Here is an 18,170-nt window from a genome sequence, read left to right on the forward strand (position 1 = left end):
TTATATGTACTAAATCCTCTTTAAAATGAATCTCTTCTCTACACCTGAATATTAAGGGTTCTTGTGTTTGGTTTCTATCCTTTCTAAGTATTCGGACTCTTGATCCGCTTATCTTCTGTCGCCCTTGGCTCTATGATCATCCCCAACTTTAGCTTTCCCTGGACTCTTATGACCTCTTCTGCTTTTAGCATACAGATCTGAAACTGCTTTGGGTAGTAGAAGCACTTCCTGAGTATTTAAATAAGTCTACGGGAGGAGGAAGTGCTATACCACAAACTAACATAGTGTGTTACCTAGCAGTCTCTGTTGTAGATCACCACCAGTCTTTTGTCAAAGACTAAAAAGTTAAGTTGCCAGAGTACAGGTGCATGGCCTACTGTGCAGAAGTCTGCAGGGTGTGAAGTCTAGGTTTCCTAGGAATCCTTGGTACAAAAAGTTGCGAATCCTTGGATAAATGTACTTGAGAGTTGATCATATTAGCAAAGTAACCTGCCTTTCCCGCACAGCGGAAAGAAATTGTTATCATCAGAACAAAATACTAAAATGCATCTAAGGGGAGCTTGAAGTAAGGTAAACATAATGGCCATGCTATATCCAAAGAAATTCCATAGTCCCGGTGGTACTACCTCTAATGATGTTTACCATTGCACTGTACACCACTACTTTAGCAATTGTTTAAATTTCAAAATTAAATATACCTTTAATTAAAATTATTAATAAATAAGTCCAAACAGCAATTAAAATTAGGTCAACAAATTAGTTACCATTGCTTAAGGTTGGTGTCAGGTTTGGCATTAATGTTAGTTTAACATAGTTTAAAAAACATTTTATCATGTAATTAATTAGTTTGATTTTACATAAATTTACAAAAATATTTTTGGGGGGATAAGGATGAGGAAGTTCGTTAGGATTACTTGATTCGGGGCATCCTTTACTTATTTTCACAAATACATTTAATACAATTTATTTGAAGCACATTATAAACCGAGTTTAGTGTTAGGATTAGCACTAGAGTTCGGGTTAAGTATTCATTAATTTAAACTGATTTCATGAAAGGAAACCTACATTTTATTGGTGAAGGATTGCGTTAGGGTTTAAGGGTTAGTGGTAAGATAATGATCACGCTTACTTTAATAATATATATAATTACAAGCACATATCCAGACATTTATCATAGCTTAACAAGAACAGTAGCCATATGCTACGAGCAAAGTATTTTTAATTTAAAATAATTTAATACCAAAATAACTAAATAAGTATTATAGATAAGCAGTTTAATTAGGGTTAAGCATAAGTGACGAGATAAAGATAAAAAAAACTGGGAGAAGCTGTAAAGGTTAAGACAATGTTAATGTTGAAAATAGACTGCCAATATAAAGAAAGACAAAAAGCCTTGATGTAAAGAAAGAAGACGTAATGGCTGGAGAGACTATCATTTGTGAGGATATGTGTGACAAAAAACACAAACAATGGAATACCTAGGCAATTTTCCATTATGCCTCTGAGATGATGTGGTCAAACCACCCCTGAATGTGTTGTAGCTATGTACGAGATAAATATTCCTGTACATTTGGGTTAAGACCTATCGATGTGCTATCGGTTAGTGGTTTTACTGCGATACATTGTTTTCTTTAAAAAACAATTAAAACTTTCACTTGGGTGAATGTCCCAGTACTCTCCATTTGATGCACAACTGACACTTTTGTATAGTTTCTGAGAGGTACTGTTATGTGTTTTTAAGACTTGTAAAGCACAACAATCGCCCTCAAAAGGGCATCTTTGACCTAAAATCCGCAATTTAAATAACGTAAATTAAATACCGTAAACTGGGTCCAAGGAATGGGTCAGATTATGCCTGAGAGAAAAAACTGGTTTTAAGCTTCTTTCTTAAACTGGTTCTATTTTCAGCTTGTTTTAAGCAGAGAGGAAGCGGAATCCAGCTCTTATCGGCAAGCACTGAGAAGGATCTCCCTCTTCCAGTCTTCAACCTGAGCCTGGCAGTACCTATAAGTTTGACATTGCCCAATCTCAAACTCTGGGGGCGGGAGCATATTATGTAAAAAGATCTGAGAAAAATTTAGGCCCATTCTGGCAAATGGCTCTAAATGATTGCTAAGGATTTAAACAGGAACTACTTTTCCATTGGAAGCCAGTGGACTTCCCTACACCATTTAAGTTATGGATGCTCTATTGTAAGTAAGGCGACAGTTGGAAATGCTGCGCACGCTCATTTCACGTAGACTTTTCTAATCTTTTCTGCCAACATTATACAAATAAGTACTGTCCCAGGGTAAACTAAAGCTGTCCTAAGGCAGTTTGTTAATGTTCTGCCCCAAGGCAGTTTGTTCATGCTATAAAAAACAAATGAACTACTTAAAAAAGTAACCTGGTAGACAAACATGCAGGAAACGTTTGCACTCATTTGTGATATTATCTATCCATCCATCCATCTATCTATCTATAAAAAGCATCACTTACTGGTAACAAACACATGTGCATATTATGAGGATGATGATGGCTACAACAGCAGCAACAAGACCAATGACCACAAGCTGCCCACGGTCTCCTCTTAAGTAATAGAGGTCCAGCAGCTCACATCTTGATCCTACGTAACCATGGTGACATCTACAATAAAAACAGATGCAAAAATGAAGGAAAACATTTCCAGTGTTACATTTAACGCAGTAAAATTCAAAAGAATTCAATGAAATCCCTTTGACTGTCAGTGTTTGTTGTTTTATAGCACTAGGATGTTTGCTTCTCTTTATTTTTAAGTTTTACACAGGACCAGATTACACAAAACGCACAAGGGGTTGTGAATTCTGTAACATGTATTTTGTAGCCTTCATTTGACCAAGCAGATTGTTTCAAAAACTACTTTTATACATATGGACTAGTGCAAAAACGACATGTTGGCCCAGTCGGTGAAAATTTCGTTTTTCCACAGCTCAGTTGGTGGAATATTTGTCAAGCAGTGGGGCCATCAGTCAATACACCTCATTCATATGTTGAAGAGGATGCAACATTGGCACTGATATGCAAACCATATCAATATAGACAAAAATTATACACTCCATACCGGTGGTGCTGCAACAATTTTCAGTGTTGGGTGCTGCCATAAATATTATATCACTGAAGTTAAAAAAAAATTGTGAAAAACCCAAGCTTCAAACAAAAAAACGCAAGTGTAGCAAATGTGCAATGTCCATTCAGCAGGAGAGTGGTAAGGGTAAGGTTTGTAGCTGCTGGTGTATTTTGGGTCACTTGTGAGGTAGTTGTCTGCCATTACCAGACAGCACATTTTGTATTGATATGGCCACTGAATTTGCATAGACATGCAGCTTTACTAGTATAACTTAATAGCGCAAAAAATGATAATGTGTGGAAATAGCGTTTCTGTTGTAATCTCTATCTGAAATGGTACGTTCCCCCCTCCCCTCCCTCTCTTCCCCTTGGTACAGTCCCTTGGAAGCTCACCTTAGAATGTTGACAATACCTTGTTCATTCGGAGAGTTGGATGACCAATAAAGCAGACCTGTAACTTCCTTGCAGTCTACTTCTTACTTTATAACACTGGCGACGTCCTGCGCAGGGGGCAGTGTTGGTCATCTCCCCTAGCTGTACTCTCTCCACTGATGCGGCGGAAGATCAGGAGAAGTGAACTCTGGGATAGTAATAGAAGAATTGAACTCCGGAGGAACCTTCCTTAATGAGCAGCTGATATTAGCATCCAAGTGGAACACTCCTGGAGGAAGCGGTGTGCTGTTATGCAGATCGTGAGGCGTATGAATAGTATCATTATATATGGAAGCGGCATAGTCACTTCAGGGCCACATGAAAACCCCCGCCCCCACATTACCATCATCCCGCAAATAACACCAAGACACGTTTGTTAAGATTGGGAAAATATGCTGCAGGTTTATTATTACATACAAGATTATGTAATCACGGTGGGTTATCTTACGGGCAATCCAAGGGCAGGCCGCATTCTCGCCACCTGCCCGCCTGCTGAGCCAATCAGCGCCGTGGCGAACCACCCAGCTGATGAACATTTATGGTAATAATACTCACGCCCCTTGCGGGGCGTAACTAAGCAACCCCCAGTTGCGCAGGCCCGCAACCGCCCGAAGGACTACTGGGGCGCCGACTCGGATTCCTAGACCTCCCATGAGGTTCTAGGTTAGGCTCTGGCACCCCTATGTGCCCGCTGAAGTACTGTGTTGCACCTCTCTGTTTCCGGATTGCCCTGTAACTCCGCCTGCAACGAAAAAAGAAACACATTAAAACTCCCTCAGGAGCCCCCCCCTCAGCTAACACTCTTGGGTAAGCGGTAGGGAGGGAAAGAGTGTCCACGTCCACGCAACGTCCGGGGCGGCAAAGAGACCACCGCAGTGGCCTGAGGGGAAGATATACCTTCTTCCTGCATGCCGCCCCCCGGACGTGCGTCACTGGGCCGCCCCCTCCACCAGGCGACTCTGCCCGGAGGGGGGGTGTCTGACCCTGTCTAGGGGCGGGGCGGCCCTCCGCGACTAAGGGCCCGCCCTCCTGATGGCCACCGGGTGGCCTCGGGCAGGCGCATAGTCACTTCAGGGCCACATGAAAACCCCCGCCCCCACATTACCATCATCCCGCAAATAACACCAAGACACGTTTGTTAAGATTGGGAAAATATGCTGCAGGTTTATTATTACATACAAGATTATGTAATCACGGTGGGTTATCTTACGGGCAATCCAAGGGCAGGCCGCATTCTCGCCACCTGCCCGCCTGCTGAGCCAATCAGCGCCGTGGCGAACCACCCAGCTGATGAACATTTATGGTAATAATACTCACGCCCCTTGCGGGGCGTAACTAAGCAACCCCCAGTTGCGCAGGCCCGCAACCGCCCGAAGGACTACTGGGGCGCCGACTCGGATTCCTAGACCTCCCATGAGGTTCTAGGTTAGGCTCTGGCACCCCTATGTGCCCGCTGAAGTACTGTGTTGCACCTCTCTGTTTCCGGATTGCCCTGTAACTCCGCCACAGCCCGTGCGATGGTCCCCGCCGCCGCACGGGCCCCCCACCAACGCTACTACCTTTACCTGCAACCTTTGCTCAGAATAGCCTCTTTTAAATAGGGGAGGAATAGGACAACGCCCACAGCGTGAGATGAACCCCATCCGCCTCAAAATAGCCTTAGATTTTGTAAATTGTTTCAAGTTAGAAGAACACCGCCTCTCCGTATGAGAAGATTTCTTCATGGCGCTGTGCTTATACTCCCAGACCTGACAAATGCTTGGCACAACTTAGCGCCTCCCCAGAGACCTGATCCTGACATGAATACATGCCAGAAGAAGCCCAGGCCCTTCTGCCACTAATCTGCAGCTACCCCGGGTCTTACTCGTTACAACATTATCGTAACCAACCCCGGGACGAGTAGTCAACTACCAGGAGGTGACAAAGAAGAGGAGTGGCCCCTACTGCTGAGGTGCTTCGTAACAATTAATAGACGTACCAGCACAAGCCGTGAAACTCAAACACCCTACGACAGGGGCCAGCAGGTTACACCCAGCATAGTTACAATCTGCCGCCACGCCGCTGTCCGCATAACATAGGACATTGTGCTTATGATAACGCTTGTGCTGCTAAGCTCCAAGAGCACAGAGGCATAGAAGGCTATACTATATAACTAGTTCAAGCCCATGCCTGTGCCAATACAGGAAAGAGGTATTAACAGCAGGCACCACCTGCCCTCAGGGTTTTTGTCTGGAACAGCAAGGCCATGCTACCACTAAGATAGCTTGTCTGTAAGGGAGACTTACGACCACCACCCAGGGGTTGCAGGAACTGGAACCAAGAACACACTTAAGGTCACGACCTGCATCATGACATGCCTGCTGACCAAAAAGCCCCTCTGACTCTATAGGGCATAAACCCCCGTGACAAACCCTCTACAGCCAAATATCGACTATCCCAGGTTCGAGGGGTCCCTCGTAACGTATAACTTCTGCCGAAGCGCAGTTCTCCAGAAGCAAAAGTGCTTAGGAGGGATTTTAAAGCTGAACCAAGGCGCTCCCCAAACTGGCGCTACCAAACCACAGGCCAACTACTCGCCTAGGGAAGAGCACAAGGAACCAGCGGATTTTTTTTTTTTTTTTTTTTTTTTATTTTTTTTTTTTTTTTATTTACATTAATAAAAGGCAATGTCAGTTACAATGCCAATAGGTTAGACGTGTAAAGTGAGACCTATTGCATTGCAAATGCTTGTATAGAGGAGACCTCGAAACGGGTCGCTACCAGTCTCAGGCTGTCCTTGCTTTTTCCAGACTGCAGTGACAGCAGGCACATCAAGTGCGCGTGCTCACACTGCTCCTTCTCACTAGTGGAGAAGTTACGGCATCACGTCATGCCAGGTGAGGGATGAAGGAGAAGGGAAAGACTGAATATCCGTTTTCTCTCTGATATCCCTTCTCTTTAGAAACTCAGGAGCAGCAATATTGTTGTGATGTCAGCAGGCTTTAAGTGGAAGCTTTTCCCAGTCTTATATCAAACCTATAGTTGCTGCTTATTTTCTTATGCAACTACAACCATTGACCAAGCCAATGGACCTGACTTGTAGGTATGCTGTTACTTGTTGTAGTCATATATCTGGATGGATGCAATGACAGGAACCGCAAAACAAGTCGGGCATCATACTATGCATGCACAGATTGTGTGCGTACATGTTTCTACGTCGCACCCATGTTAAAATGGCCCCGCCCCTTTGAGCGACCCCCAGTTTTTTCAGACATTCTGTGTCTTCGTACAGCTGTTACTTCAATTCCTGAGCCATTCTATCTAGGGAGTTTGCTGGGGGCCCACTACTATAGGTAGAATTGGCAGTCCAGGCTCGGCAGTGGTTGCAGTTGCTCCACTAAAGCGTGAACTGATTGACACTGCAGGCTGAAAAAGCCTACATACTACCGGGAGGTCAAGAACTGAAGGCGCAGCGGGAAGGCAGCCTTCCAGAACAGAGCCTAGGAAGAACAGACAGACGACAGCAGTAAGAAGGCGAGCAGATTGCTCATGTCAGTGACCTATCTTCCCAGAAAAGTAAAAACAGTGCAGGTCTCGGAATGTACATAGGCAAGACTAACTCTACCCCTTGGTAATGCCCCAGGATGATATGAGCATGGTTCTACAAGTCCTAATAGCTTAGGACTAGACCTAGGATTTGCTACTATCCTAAATTGGCACTTCAAGGTAGACTCCCAATACTACAACCATCCCCAACAGGACTACCTTGCCATGACAGTACAGTACGATAATACCCAAAAGTGAAGGCCCCGAACGGCACGCCACAGGACAAAGCACAGTAGCAGTTCTGCAATGTAAGCTATTCTGGTGCCAACTTTCCACACAGCCATAAGGAGTCACAACGTGGCTCGGGGCCCCCCCTAGTACACTTGGACATAATTCTATGGAGCCAGCACTAAACTATTGGAGCAGACCAAAAGACGCCAAATACATGAAAAGTGACTGAAAATAACCTTTGGCACACTTATTCCTCACCGATGTGTTCTACTTACATAAGTTCTGACAATCGCACTATCTTGTTTTGAGTTAATGGTATCACGCGACTTGCACTGGGGCACCCAGACACGCGTACTCATAATTGCCTTAGCCTGGTGTACTACCCACTTCACGCAGGTACTCCAACCGATAAACAGATTGAATCACACCTTAATTTGTCTTCAGGCACCCAGGATATACTCGGGGATGTGAATAACATATCTGAGATCAGCAGGCAGTGACCGGCAAACGCGAGCGTGCTGGTACAGCAATAATGAACGCCACGCTGGAAGCCATTCTGACCCCTGGCCCTGCTTGGTGAGACAGAGGGAAGCAATGGGGCAAGTCGAGTTTAAAATTGTATAGCGCACTACTCACCCGGAGGGACACAACACGCTAGCGGGAGGGAAGGGAGCTTACTTCTTTATCACTGTTTTTGTCCGGAGACCTGGTGCTACCACATACCACAGGGGCGCGAGCTCGGCCCACACGTAAGGAGCGCTTAATTGAGCAGTAATTCTTTGCCTGACAGGCACATGCAGGTAAAACGAATTGGCCAAAGTCCCCTGGTCAAGAAGCGCAACTCAGCACACAGACAGAATTGACAGAAATCCCAGCATGCAACGCGCTTGGTCTAAGAACACTTAATTGGACGCGACCCAAGGCTCGCAACCTGGTACCGGCACCCGCGTCGGGAGTACTAGCGCATCCCAGGCGAAGGAGCGCATATGTGCAGATACATTATCAAGCCCGGGCACATGCCAGGTCGGTGGGTACCTGGTCACTGCATGTGACGCGATTGTGCGAAGGAACCAATAATGATGCGCCATCTAAGCACACACTACTACAAGAAGCCACTATTACAGCCGCACCCTAGGTTAGCCAGCACGCACTAAACACCACTGAATAGATTCGGCCAGGAACCCTGCCTGTGACACGGCCATGAGGCAAGAAAACACTAGTCATACAGCGCAAACAAAACCCTAGACAATCGGGCCAGACAAGCGTAAGAATATCACCCGCAAGCAATACCTTGCGCCTAACAAAGGACGGCTGGGATATGGTGTTCACAGCTTCGAACTGTGCTGAGTCCCTAACATAACAAATAGAGGTAGCCGCATGCAGACCCAGAATGGTTCATTTAGCACCCGCTATGTTGCATAGGCCAGGGGAAGAAGTGAATAGCCCAGGGCACAAATGTATGCGACATTACCGAAACTCGAACACAGGCCCGAAGTCGAGCACCTTAGCCAGTAAATACCCCCGAATGCACGACTCCGCGCGTGCGGAGCACCCACGATGAAACTCGCATCCTTCCAAAGTGACAGCAGTGGTCATGCTTGAATCGCGCCTAAGGACACTACCGCCTGGTAACCTGCACACGTCACCTATTCTGCCGACATGCACCGAGTGCTACCTTCAGCCGACATGCACCGAGTGCTACCTCCCGATGTTGATTACTCGCATAGGCACCCAGCCTCATGAATGGAACCTCTGCACGAGGGATCCGCCCCCCACGCGCCACGTGTTGCGACGGCTGCCAAGGCGCTCAGAAAGGCAAGGACTGGCATAAATTGGTGTGTGATGTTCCTGCCAAACATTGCGGGGTAATGCAAGATCCCCACTTAGTGCAAGAGCTGCTGAAGTCTTTACCAACAAGGAAATTGGCATCATACAACACATGTATGATAAAATTAATTTGGGGGCGCACACACCCCTAGCACGCGACATACATAGCTTATCATGTATGTACAATCGATATAGAGCGCTCAGCCCAAGTGCGCCAAATAGCAAAATGCCGGCTATCTTAAACCCTCGCAGAAAACAGCGTTATAAAGACATAATACCAACATATATGCATGTACCCACGTAACCAATCGCGCCTTGCACCATGTGCGCCACATAGCCTTGGAACCTAGTTCTACTGAAAACCTTGTCGAACGCGCTACAGGTAGTGCCCCAGCCGGCGAAAAACAGTAAGTCGCCAGAATGAAAATGAAATAAAACGCAACACGGGCCACCAGGCCTAAATGCGAAGTGTAAACAAATACGGTGCCTGGAGCACGCCCTGGACACAAGCGGGCGATCTAAAATTGGGCGCCATATTTACACCATAAACTTGGTTCTGGAGAGGAGGCGAGGCCTCAATTGGGCGCCATTTTACAAAGTGCTCGCAAAAGTGCTTTAGTTCTTACGCTCTCAAATAGAAGTGGCTCAAGAACCGCTTCCTCCTATACCGTGCCTGCTCGATACAAACACCGTATCAGGAACGCCTCTAGCACGTGTAGGCAGACATCCGGTCCCGCAGTCTAGCCAAAACATAACATAAAACTAGCATGCTAGCTGAAGTAAATGCGATAAGGCGTTACGCAAACTGCTTAGTGATCAGCAAACCTGCTCCTCATAAGTAACAATCAGTGCTGTTGGTAAGTGCATACAGCTCACGCAGGTCAAAGAAAGAATAACACTAAAACGTCAATCAAATTTCAGCCCTTTCAATGCCTGCCGAATGCCTCTCAAACACCGGGCTAAACTGAACACACCTGTGAACTGTGAAATAGACCAAACATTGCGGCAGTAAAACCAGGAACCAACCAATCCTTACACTAAATGCATCACCCCAACGCTGAATGCTCATGCCGAAGCACAGACCCGGCCCCATTGCGCTGCAATAAGCGATGCCACGTGTACAATGCACAAGTCACTCGAATGGGCCAGGAATACCATGGCCATAAGATACAATACACCTTTGTCAATACAAACACCATCCGCCACATTGCGTTCAAGTATGCAATGCCCCTTATGAGATGATAAATGACACAAGTGACCATGCATGCATGCGCTAAGCATAATATACCATGCACCTAAAATGGCCGCCCCCGCCGCCATTCACTGCGTGGGTCGGACCACCTAAACAAGATGCCACTGAAAAGTCCGAACTGGGCGCCATTAACATTCTGCGCCGGACAATGGTGCCCTTAGCAATGGCCGCCCTTGCACGCCATAGCCCACGTGCGACCAAGAAAACCAAAAACCAATGCAAGCACCAACCCCGCGATCAGTCATCGGCAGCTAAAATACACGGTCAGCGCTGGTCCGGCCATAAAACACCCAAAACACTCCTAACACATACGCGCTGCAATATCGTAATCCATACCAGCCGGCACCCAGATAAATAACAGAAGCAGTCCCCGCCTCAAAACATGCCCCGCTAGATACACGTAGGGGGAGAACCATTGCAGTGCCCCAGCCCTTATGATCGCGTCCCCGATCTAAGAGGGCTCGAGATTTGAAACGCAATGCGGCCCCTAACTAAAGGCGTGATACCGCAAATGAAAACTCTCAATGCCAGGCGTGCTGAAAGAGTTTATAAACCCCCTGTGCTCTTAAAAACGAACTCTGGCGTGTGGGAGTACAAAGTAGAGATACAGTGCCACCCCGTTGGGAACACGCCTTACAGCACCCCGGGTAATGCACATCCACGAGCCAACAGTCACAAAACGAACACCTGCATAGTGTTCCCTTAAATATCTTTGCTGTAGTCTCCTAGTTTGTCTAAAAAGAAACGATGAAGCTCCCTTATTCTTCACGTAATTAAATATCCCCCGCTCCATTCCAGAGTGCTCCGTTCGCGAAATAGAATTCTGCCTGGCACCCCTACTCACTAATGATGTTCGAACACGCAGTCAGGAGAAATCTACTCCGCAAACAGCAGTCCCGTGATCGCCCCCACCCCGGGCATCCGGAGCAAAATAAACCAACAGTGATGCAACATATACAGCAAAACATCGATGCGAAACGTCTTTGCGCAAGCCTGAAAGTCCGTGCACCACAAACATGCTGTAACCCTTTGCCCCCTTTCCAAGTCAACAGCTAATCACGCGCTACAATGGAAATGAAGACAACTTGTAGTCGGTTCATTTGTAAGTTAAAACCTAACAATCGAGCCCATAATTATCGCCAGCAACCATAGACATCTGGTCCCTGAGACACAAGAAAGCGCAAAGAAACCTAGCGCACAAACGCGCAAAACCTCTTAGCCCACAGATGCCTGACATGGGCGCCACGACCGCCGGGTCACTCAGCAGGACTGGTGTATATGAAGACAGCACCAGCAACCAGCTATGTGCAGTGATTTGAGGAAGTATACCAACATTTACAGAGGCGGGCAGGTCAGAAAAGGGGGGGCACTTTAAGCTTAATCAGGCATTAAAACATTTACCCGCAGCACTGCCAGAGCTACCCGATTCCCTGCACAAGGAACCAGCCCGGGTGTAAGAACGTACCTAATGAACAATGCCGCCCACTCCTGCGCGCGTGTCTGTCCTCTGCTCCCCCTGCTTCTTCCCCAACGTCACTGTGCGTAGCAGCTATAACCGGGCTCGAAGCCTGGCAATGAGATACTATACATCCGTTCCTCAACATTGCACACCGTGTACAGTGGTAGGAAGAAAGGCAAGCGCCTCAAATGCACCCACGGTACCCCTGGAGGGAGCGCAACGAAGGCACCGGAAAACAATCAACTGCTCCAGATGAGACACCGACTCACCAAATGAGACGACTCACCAGCTCGACATTACCAAGGCAAGGACTGCTTATAAGTCCCATACACCAAAACAAATGCGCAACTGGGATAACCCAATGAGGAGGTGGACTGACAAAGCGGCGGGAGGGGGGGGGGGCTACCCACCGGGGCCGCATCAGTGACCCTGCACGCCCCCGGACCAAGCAAACCGCCTCCGAAGCTTCACCGTGGGAACGCGGCCCACTGAAATTCCCCCCACTCACCGCAGGCAACGCAAACCGTCGAGCGCCGTAAAACACATCGCCTCGACGCAAGACCGGACCCCTGGACGCGACCAGAGGCGAGACAAAGAGTGTCCACGTCCACGCAACGTCCGGGGCGGCAAAGAGACCACCGCAGTGGCCTGAGGGGAAGATATACCTTCTTCCTGCATGCCGCCCCCCGGACGTGCGTCATTGGGCCGCCCCCTCCACCAGGCGACTCTGCCCGGAGGGGGGGTGTCTGACCCTGTCTAGGGGCGGGGCGGCCCTCCGCGACTAAGGGCCCGCCCTCCTGATGGCCACCGGGTGGCCTCGGGCAGGCGCATTCTCTCAGCGGAGGCGGTGAAAAGAACTGTGTGAGTAGCTGTGGCAGAGTGTGTCAGCGCTACAGGCTATCGCATTGTATTTCCTTAAATATACATTTAGCGTGACGGAAAGAGTGAGCCTGCCTGCTCATCCGCTTTAACGTGTGATCCCCTGGTCTGAAGGGAGAGTATCTCGAAAGTGGTGTGAAGAGGCGGCATTTTGAGTCGCAGCAGGCGGCAAGAATTTCGTGTCAACTGGCGTGGTATTCAGAGCGCTGCAGCCCTGTGATCACCCTGAGGTGTTGCCTTCAAACGCTGCGTGTGTCACTAGGCGGCTTTGGGAGAGCAGCGTGAGGGTCACTGTTCCGGGAGGTGTGTTGCCCACAATCACCTCACCTCCTCGAGGAGACTGTGGGTGGTGTGATCCTAAGTGCCGCTGGTCTTTCCCTGTGGCGTTGTCAACAGACGTGGTGTCTCGGAAGGTTTCAGAGACACAGCTCGAAGGCCAGTATTCACCAAGGGGGTACTCAATCCACATTCCCTCCAGGAGGTGAATAGCAGGGAGTAGCGAATTAGCCCAGTCGCAGCAAGCAGCGTGTGAACCATCTCCGTTTGTTGAAGGTCCCTGTTACACCGCTCATCCGACGCCGTGTATACCGTTCTTTCCTTCATTTGCCGCGGTGGCAGTGTTTCCCTGCAGGATTCCAGTCAGCAGAGGCTGTGCCAGTGAGCAGGCGTCGCGTTGAGACACTTCCCTCACATAGTTCAGTACGTCGTAGACAGCCATCTGGTGGCCTGGTTAAGTACTACAAAGAGGCAGCCCTTCCAAACAGCAATACTGAACTATTATCTTTTTGTGATTGTAAATGGCAAAGTAAACGTGGGTGGCTCACCAGTTCTGGAAATATTCTAGGGGCAGTTTGGTACCTTTTGTGAGCTGTGTGGGAGTACTATTTAAAAAATACACTAAGGCTGTTTCCCTGTCCTCATTTCCTCCATTGTTTCCCTATTACTTTAGCATAAGTACTAATCTTCATTCAAGCTTATGCTGTTGCTATTTTTGTATAGCGTGAATCCAGTCCTACCCTCCTTTTTCTCTTTTCGTTTTGTAGCTGTTCCACCATTATGGCAACAGCCAGCATGACCCAGCCACCCCCATTAATAAATGTAGTAGGGGAACCTGAAATCTGTTGGAAGGAATGGGTCAAACTATTCTAATCATACCTAATTGCAATAGGTGGGGAGTGTTTCACAGCTACACGCAAACAGCATATACTACTTCACAATTTGGGTGTCCAAGGGCGTAAAATATATGAAACCTAGCCAGAACCAGAAAATCAGAATGGCGAAGCAGTGGGAGGGATGGATGAATTTGAAACCACAATGATGAAACTTGAAACTCACTTTGGTGACAAGATAAATGTAGTATTGGAACGTCATACATTTTTCAGCAGATCCCAAGGGAAATAGTAATCAATCACTAACTACATTGCGGCACAACGAGGTCTCACCCAATTGTGCGAGTTTGGGAACCTAACAGATTCCCTAATCAGAGATCAACTGGTACGTTGTACTAACAACGTGCGCATACAAGACAAATTCTCGCTAAGAACCCATGTTTGCGTGAAGCTGTCAGCATTGCTAAATCAGTAGAACATACAGCCAAGTGTATAAAAGAAATGAAGACCACGACGGAAGTAGTGGCCAGCGTCCAGGTGGAGGCAGAAGTTAGCAAAGTGAATAAAGTAAAAAAATAAAAGTACCTCACAAAAACCTCCAAGCAGTGAGAGAAATTACAAGTGTTTCAGATGTGGCAGTGGGAACCATCTGGCAAATAATGTGCATTGCCCTGCAAGGAGTGTCACATACAAGAAATGCAACAGGAGAGGACACTTTGCCAGATTGTGCAGCGACGGGGAGCTTCATCACGGAGAGAGCGTGAGCACGAACGAACACATGAGCAAAGAAGTCAAATGGGTGATGCCAAGTGAGAGGAAGTACGTGTTTCAGCTCAAAGAAGAGACCGGAACCATAAACATTATATATCCCAAATGTGAAGTCAAACTAAACAACAAAAGTGTCACCATGTATGCCGACTCATGTTCTCCTCTTACCATGTTAATCTGCAAGGACTATGAGAGTATTAGCAAGCTGGAAGATAAATCCTTGCGAGTAGCGGACATCTCTCCTATGGGATACAACAGGGAGCCAATACCACTCTTAGGCATGGAAGTGATGCAGATTGAATTCAAGGGGAGGACCATCGCAGGAAAGGTTTATATTGTAGAGGCAGGATCCAACCTGTTAGGGTGGCAACACCAAAAGGAGTTAGAGATAATCCTCAACCCTAATAAAGAAGAGCAAGTAATGCTGACAGATCAGAGCGTATCTGATACCAAAATATGTGATGAGTTCCCAAAATTGTTCGAAGACAGATTGGGCCTTCTTTGTGACTACCAGCACAAGATCAAACTCAAGACTAACGCTAAACCAGTAGTACACAAACTGCGTCATGTACCGCACCAGATGAGAGAAGGTCTACAGAAGGAACTTGAAAGGTTGTGCAATTTAGGGGCAATACAGCCAATAGGCATTTGAGAATGGTTGGCACCAGTAGTAATAGCAGCCAAGGCCAGTGGGCAGGGCATCCGTTTACGTGTGAACTTAAGCAGCTTAAACGATAAAATTTGGGTCGAAAGGTATCCACTTCCAAACATAAATGAAATGCTCAGCACAATGGGTCAGGCCAGATTCTTTAGTGTCATTGATCTGTCAATTGCCTACCACCAGGTTGACCTACACCCCGACTCAAGGCCTCTAACTGCTTTTATATAACGCCCCAAAGAGCATATATGTTCAAGAGAATGCCTTTTGGTCTAGCTTCCGCTGCGGCGGTATTCCAGAAAATCATGCACCAAATCTTAAGAGGAGTGGATCAAACAATGCGTTTCCAGGATGACATTCTGGTGTACGGGAACTCTGTAGAAGATCATGACCACACCCTTCGACTGGTGTTCACTAAACTAATGGACGCGGGGCTGACTGTGCAGAAATCTAAGTGCCAAATTCGGGTGACTTCTGTCGACTACCTGGGCCATTCAATTTCAGAATAGGGCATTAGACCAAAGAACAATCTGCTTAAAGCGGTAAAAGATGCCCCTTACCCGAAGAGTAAGGATGAACTCAAGTCATTCCTGGGGCTGATGGAGTACATGGTGAAGTTAGTCAAAGGTTTTGCGTCAAAATGTGATCCTTTACGAGAACTGCTTAAAAAGGACAGAGACTTTGAGTGGCTGGACCAACACAGGATCACTGTAGACAAGATGAAGGATGAAGTTTTGCAGTCACCAGCGTTAGGCTCATTTGACCCCACAAAGAAAACAATACTTACCACTGATGAGTCTACAAAAGGCGCAGGGGCCACTTTGATCCAGCGGAACGGGAAGGAGGAGAAAATAATCACTTTCGCATCTAGGAGCCTGTCCAAAGCAGAAAGCAATTACTCCGTAATTGAGAAAGAAGCACTGGGTGTTTACTGGGCAGTGAAGCATTTCAAGTTTTTATGGGGAGTGAACTTTACAATCCGCACTGATCATAAGCAGCTAAAGTTTATTTTTACTGTAAAGGGAACAGAGAACTACACGCCAAGGATTGGGAAATGGATTCTAGGATTAGAAAACTTCGATTTCAAAGTGGAATATGTTCCAGGGGTCGAAAACAAAATAGCAGATTACCCGTCAAGAGCGCCGGTGGAGGGTGGATACATTGAGGAAATGCTAGATAGCTCCATCATGGTGGTGGACGAGCCAGCACTGACTGAGGAAGAAAGGGTAAAAGGAACAGAGGAAGATGGAAACATGCAAAATCTCAAAGAACTCATCAAAGGATGGCCCAGCAAGTGCAACGATCTACAAGATCAGATCAAGGACTTTTGGGAAGTACACCACGAATTAAGCATCATAGGAAACAGAATCTACAGGCAGAACAGGATAGTACCACCAAGCAACCACCGGAAGAAGATTGTGGAACTAGCTCATAAAGGGCACTTAGGACGCAGCCTCACCAAACAAAGAGTGAGGGAGAAGTTCTGGTTCCCCAGAACGGATGCAATGGTGGAACTATAAGTTAAAGATTGCATTAGTTGTGCCAGAAGCGACAAAAGCAGATCTCTAAGGACAGCACCTTTATCACCAGTGGAAGTACCCTCCAAACCATGGAGCAAACTCGTTATGGACATCATAGGGCCCATGGACATCATAGGGCCCATGGATAGGCTGGGGGTACAGAAGAGGTTCATGGTGGTCCTAGTTGACTACACATCGCTTTGGGTCTCTTACAAATTCCTCCATCACACAAACACAAGTGTGATCCTGGAATTTCTGAAAGATGTCTTTGCAAAGGAGGGAATCCCATCATCCCTAGTCACCGACAATGGGGTGAAGTTTACGTCACAGCTCATGATTGATTTTCTTACCAAGATGATCAAACACGAAAGGACAGCCATCAATTGCCCAAAGGCCAATGGGTTGGTAAAAAGGGTTAATAGGCTCTTCAAAGAACACATTCAGCTAGCCACAATGAATGGGTGGGAAATAGAATCCTCCCTGCGTGATTGTCTTTGGGCATACCACACCACACCCAATCTAGTAACAGGTGTTTCCCCTTTTGTGTCCCTCCGAAGGAGAGAACCCTGCACCAAACTCAACCCGGGATGGTTGGGGGGGGGGCGCGTCTAACCACAGTCCTGGAGTAGCTAACGAAAAGGTAACATTGAACCAGGAGAAAAACAAAAGCTGGTATGATAATAAGAATGGTGTAAAATACCCTGGGTGGAGCATTGGGAAGATGGTGCAGGTGAAAAGGAATGTACAGGGGTCACAAAATGAGAGCAAGTTCTATCCTCCCTGTAGGATAGCCAAAGTATTCAAAAATGTGGTTCGCCTGGAGAAGGGACAATTTTGGAGCTGTGACAGAATTACAAAATGTAATGTGTTTTCTGATGATGATTATGGGAGATGTGTTGTAATCTCTATCTGAAATGGTACATTCTCCCCTCCCCTCCCTCTCTTCCCCTTGGTACAGTCCCTTGGAAGCTCACCTTAGAATGTTGACAGTACCTTGTTCATTCGGAGAGTTGGATGACCAATAAAGCAGACCTGTAACTTCCTTGCCGTCTACTTCTTACTTTATAACAGTTTCATTGAAGATTTCTCATTCGCGCATCGCCAAGTAAAGTGTCTTAATTTCCTCTGATCCTATTAAAATCTGCGTTTCCATCACACTTCAGAATGACAAAAGCACTGCAGCTTTCCTCATTGATGCCATAATGTCAAATATGTATAAAGGTACATTTACCAACATTTAAGTCTTTTCTTTCGTTTCCTCTACTCCAGCTGGCTTGTCACCTAGAAAACTTTTACAAAATCCTCTCACTTTGCAGTCAGAGAACTAAAAGCACACTCCAGTTTCCAAAAAAGCAGCAATTTGTAATAAGACAGAGCCTGGCATTCGACCTTCGTCTTTGAACACGCAGCAAATGTGACAAGATAA

General features: G+C 46.8%; 1 protein-coding gene across 1 annotated transcript in view; it reads right to left on the reverse strand.

Moving 5' to 3' along the window:
• Positions 1 to 18,170, reverse strand: part of LOC144819726 (probetacellulin-like) — a 247,760-nt gene that overhangs the window by 38,447 nt on the left and 191,143 nt on the right. Inside the window, exon 4 of the mRNA XM_078677500.1 lies at positions 2,479 to 2,625. Coding sequence (XP_078533626.1) covers positions 2,479 to 2,625 — 147 coding nt within the window. The remainder of the gene's footprint in view (positions 1 to 2,478; positions 2,626 to 18,170) is intronic.

The sequence above is a fragment of the Lissotriton helveticus genome, chromosome 2_1, assembly GCF_964261635.1.
Source record: "Lissotriton helveticus chromosome 2_1, aLisHel1.1, whole genome shotgun sequence".
Taxonomy (NCBI): Eukaryota; Metazoa; Chordata; class Amphibia; order Caudata; family Salamandridae; genus Lissotriton; species Lissotriton helveticus.